The sequence below is a fragment of the Physeter macrocephalus genome, chromosome 9 (genome assembly GCF_002837175.3).
Source record: "Physeter macrocephalus isolate SW-GA chromosome 9, ASM283717v5, whole genome shotgun sequence".
Classification (NCBI taxonomy): domain Eukaryota; kingdom Metazoa; phylum Chordata; class Mammalia; order Artiodactyla; family Physeteridae; genus Physeter; species Physeter macrocephalus.
The window spans coordinates 98006596-98011144 of NC_041222.1; the positions used below are offsets into that span (position 1 = coordinate 98006596).

At 44.4% G+C, this 4549-nt stretch overlaps 1 protein-coding gene across 5 annotated transcripts in view; it reads right to left on the reverse strand.

The window, feature by feature from the left end:
- Window positions 1-2887, reverse strand: part of NUGGC (nuclear GTPase, germinal center associated) — a 35072-nt gene extending 32185 nt beyond the window's left edge. For 4 of the 5 annotated variants that reach the window (XM_028494219.1, XM_028494216.1, XM_028494214.1 and 1 more), the window contains exons 1-2: window positions 2667-2815; window positions 2299-2388 (exon numbers count right to left, since the gene is read on the reverse strand). In XM_028494219.1, the coding sequence (XP_028350020.1) occupies window positions 2299-2343 (45 nt within the window). In that variant the 5' untranslated portion in view covers window positions 2344-2388; window positions 2667-2815. The other variant, XM_028494215.2, reaches the window with a different exon arrangement.
- Between the last annotated feature and the right edge of the window lie 1662 nt (window positions 2888-4549).

The window sequence follows — 4549 nt, forward strand, 5'->3', positions numbered from 1 at the left end:
GGCCTCTCACTGCTGTGGCCTCTCCCGTTGCGGAGCACAGGCTCCGGACGCGCAGGCTCAGCGGCCATGGCTCACGGGCCCAGCCGCTCCACGGCATGTGGGGTCTTCCCAGATCGGGGCACGAACCCATGTCCCCTGCATCGGCAGGCGGATTCTCAACCACTGCGCCACCAGGGAAGCCCCCTATTAGTTCTTGAATGCATCTCCTCTACTCTATTTCTATGGTTACTGCCTAGTTCAGGCTCTTAGCACTTCTTTTTTTTTTTTGGCTATGTTGGGTCTTTGTTGCTGCGCGCGGGCTTTCTCTAGTTGCGGCGAGCGGGGGCTACTCTTCGTTGCGGTGCGTAGGCTTCTCATCGCGGTGGCTTCTCTTGTTGTGGAGCATGGGCTCTAGGCATGTGGGCTTCAGTAGTTGTGTCACACGGGCTCTAGAGCACAGGCTCAGTAGTTGTAGCGCACGGGCTTAGTTGCTCCGCGGCATGTGGGATCTTCCCGGAGGGCTCAGACCCATGTCCCCTGCATTGGCAGATGGATTCTTAACCACTGTGCCACCAGGGAAGCCCTATCACTTTTTTTTTTTTTTTAACACCGCCTAGATTACAGAAAAAGCCTCCCAGCTGGTCTTTCTACATCCAATCTTCACCAGCCCCTCTCCCCACCATCCATTCTCCATATTCCCGAGAAAATCACCTTTCTAAGATGCATAATATTTGCAAATTGAAATCAATAAGTGTAGTCCCAGGAGCCTGAAAATTTTCTTACAATATTTTTCTTAATTTTCATTTTTATAAATAAAAAAATAAGCATAGACATCACTATGAGTGGCTACCCTATAATCAACTTCTGCCTCATATTTTCTATGATCAAAATTAAATTTGCTCCAAATGAAGGTCTGCAGTACAAATAAAGGTCTCACAAAAATTCAAACTGAAAAGAAGTGGTTGGAGAATGAAGGCGTTACCTAGCCATCAGAGGTGTAGGTGTGCAGACCTAAAAGAACTTGTGCCTTAAGAATCAAAACCACAGTCACCCTGCAAGCTGATTTATTGTTGCCCAGACCCTATCTTGTACATACCAATTTGCCACATGTTTTAGTAATAAATATAATTGTAAATTATGTATTGAGGTATTTTATGTTTCTGCTTCCAGAAACAATATAATTAGGTCCTCATAAAATGCCTATTTCTTTAATGCCAAGAAGAACAATTAAAGAGAATAAGAACAGCTTTACTGAGTTATTGCCTCATTAAAATCAACATTCAAGAATTGCTCGATAGAAGACTTTGGCTTGAGTATGAGGTCTGATTATTCTGAATTAGGAACAAAAGGCCTGAAATTTCCAATTCCACATTGTACGCCAGACATTTTCTGCATCAATATAATTGAAGTCAAAATACAGAAAGCAATTAAATATAGAGCTGGACGTAAGGCCATGTGTTTTTACTGTTAAATCCAACACTGAAGATTTAGTTTCAGCAAAACCATCCCTTCTATCACATTATACTAACTGTGATATAACACTTAAGTTGTTTTGTTTCTATTTTATCTTCAAGTCGGTTTCAGTTTTATAGTTGCCTAAGACTATTACAGGAAGGAGTTTTATGTTTGTACCTATTTTAGTGACAGCATAATAAAAATAATTTAAGAAACAGCAAGATTCCCACAGAACAATTACTCAAGCTTGAAAAATAGAGCTCAGGGCTTTTCCCCCCCAACACTCCTGCATATGCCCCTTGCTGAGCTATTCAAAACGACTTGCCTATAATTCACCAAGCGTGGCAGTTTTCTTCAACCACGTTCTTCCTTCTGTATCAAACACATTTTCTCTGACTTCTTCACCTCACTCAAGACTACTGGTTCTTTAAAATTCTGCTGAAGAGGCTGAGAAGTTTTCCCTGAACTTCTCCTCAACACCGCCTCCCCCAACTGCCCGCGTGACTGGGGCATCCTTCCTCTGTGCTCCCCCAGCCCTGCTGCATCCCTCTAGCCAAGCCCCCTTCAGCCTGCACTGTGATCCCTGATTTTATCTGCACATGGTTCTCAGTAGCCCATATGCTCATTCAATCCTTCCAACAATCACAGGCAGTAGATATTATTATTCCCCCATTTTACAGATGAGAAAATGGAAGCTCAGAGAGGTACGGTAATTTGCCTAAGGTCACAAAGTAATTAATCAGCAGGACTAAGTCGTCTACTCCAAAGCTTCTGCCCTTGCTACTGCACAAGACCAAATAGGTGTTTCTCAAAATCTGAGTGGCTGAAAAGCAGAAAAACGCATAGGAGAATCTGTTAACTTACCTTTAGTTTTTCCTTGAGAACTTTATTCTTTTGTAGCTTTATCATTTCATTTCTTTCTAAAACAGCCTCTCGCTGACCTTGAATGGCTTGCTGGATTATGAAAAGAAATAAAAGCACGGCAAAGAGTCTAGGGTTATCAAGAGTGATAAAGGGATAAGATGCACATTTTGGGGGCAGCTCTTCATCTGGCCCAGACAAATGTGCATGTGTTCGAATCATATAATACTAATCATAAAAAGTATTATTTAAGAATAACGAGTCCAAACTCATCCAGATGTTTACATTGAATGTGTGTAATTTTTTGTCCATCAGTTATATCTCAATTGAGCTTTTAAGAAGAAAAGAAAAAATAACTAGTCCATACTTACACTTCCCACTTTTCTTTCCCTGAAATGAGAAATGTAACAATTATTTATCTCATGATGTGTCACAGCAGTCTTGACTTTCCCTGAAAGCAGCACATACTGTCATGCCTTTATGCCTCTCCCTAAGCTCTTTCTTCATTCCGAATGCTCTGACCCACCTCCAGTGTCCATTTGAAAGAAGGATCTTAATTTCTCAATACTTTGTCATCGGTGGAATTTTCTGTGACCTCACCACCTGGCCCAGTCAAAACGCAGCCCTCACTCTCCAAGGTCCCATGGTACTTTACTTGTCACTCTCATATAACCTTTCATCCTCTTTTAAGACAGTGACCTCAGCGACTAAGCAAGATGCCCCTCTGAATCTGCTGCCCCTACCACAGTGTTCAGTAAACATTGAATAAATTCAACTGTATTATGTTCCGTTTTAGAGCTGGCACTGGAAAGGGAGCACTTGAGATACTATTCTGTGGTAGGGAGTGGGGTGAATGGAATTGCAGGCAAAAAAATTATGGAGCTGAAATTCCAACTTAGACCATGAAAGTAAGAAGTTGGGGGAAAAGTCTTAGTGTGTTTCTTCACTGAGGAATTTTTCTCTGCTTAGTTAGCTCCTGGAGACAGTAGACTCAAGTGGGGGGGTGGGTACGGCAGAGGGGACAGGTGGAGAAGCTTTTGTTAGAGCAGAGAAACACTGGCGAGGGTAGAGCCCATGACCATATGTCCCATGTCCCTGGAACAGACCGGTGTACACCTGCCAGTCCTCTGTAAAGATTAATAACAACCCCTTTCACTTTCAGAGTGTCCCAACATGCAAGATAAGTTCCAGTCCTCCTAGTTACAGGGGGAACAGACATGTGCATGGAAATCAACATGTATTAACATCTTTTAAGCTCTAAAATGCTTACCCTTCATTATTTTTTGTTAGAGTATGACTCTAAGAATGCTTTTACTTTGGGCCAAGTTCTGAAACTTTGAGAACCTTGCTCCGTATGGGTTTAAAATCTCAGGAGGAGACAAATCTGAAACAGAATCTTGACACTTCAAAGCGGTACCGGGCCAGACGGTGTTACAGGAAGAGCCCACTAGCTGTGGGGTGTCTACACTTCCCATATCTGGGGGGACAGGCAGGTCCACCACTCTGTAAAATGCCAGGAGCTGCTCTTTGCATCTCAGACACCTGAGTGGAGCCCCTGGAGCTGTGTAGAGCACAGCCTGTTGGGCGTTAAGCAGCTGCTCTGGAAGATTCCCAAGACAACCTACCCAAGGGTCCTGATGTCCCAGGAAATCATCCAGACTTCTCTTTTATCCCCAGTGGTCACTTCCCTGAGTCCGCAATGCCCATGAGTCAAAGCTCTGTTGTTACCGTAATTACGGCAGTCAGGACCCATGGAGGAAAGCCCGCATCCCTGTAAGCCCAGCACCGTACCTTAGATATTCCGGCAAGTGGAGCTTGTCGGTCTTGGTGACCACCAGGGCCACGTCCTTGCAGAACCCCCTTTGGCAGGCTTTGATGCTCTCGTTCAGAAGGTCTTCATGGGCTCTCCCTCCAGAAACTCTTTCAATGTCACTGATCAGCCAAATCACTGAGCATTTATCAATGGTCTGTGAAACATGACCACAGCATGTTTAAGAGCATAAATGGTGCCTCGGTTGTAGAGCATGTGCTCCCTTAATGTACCATGTCTGTCCTCAATGCTCTGCCCCGACTCTCTCTCCAACCCCACCTCTCATGCCTCGCCACCACATTCTTTCAGGCACCAGCCATACGAGCTTCTTACACTTCCTGGGATGTAAATTGCTCATCTATCTCTTGGGGCCCTTGCCCTTGCCGTGACCTCTACTTGACCTCCATTTGCCATCTGAGACTGCCGAGGGCCACCTGAGGCTAG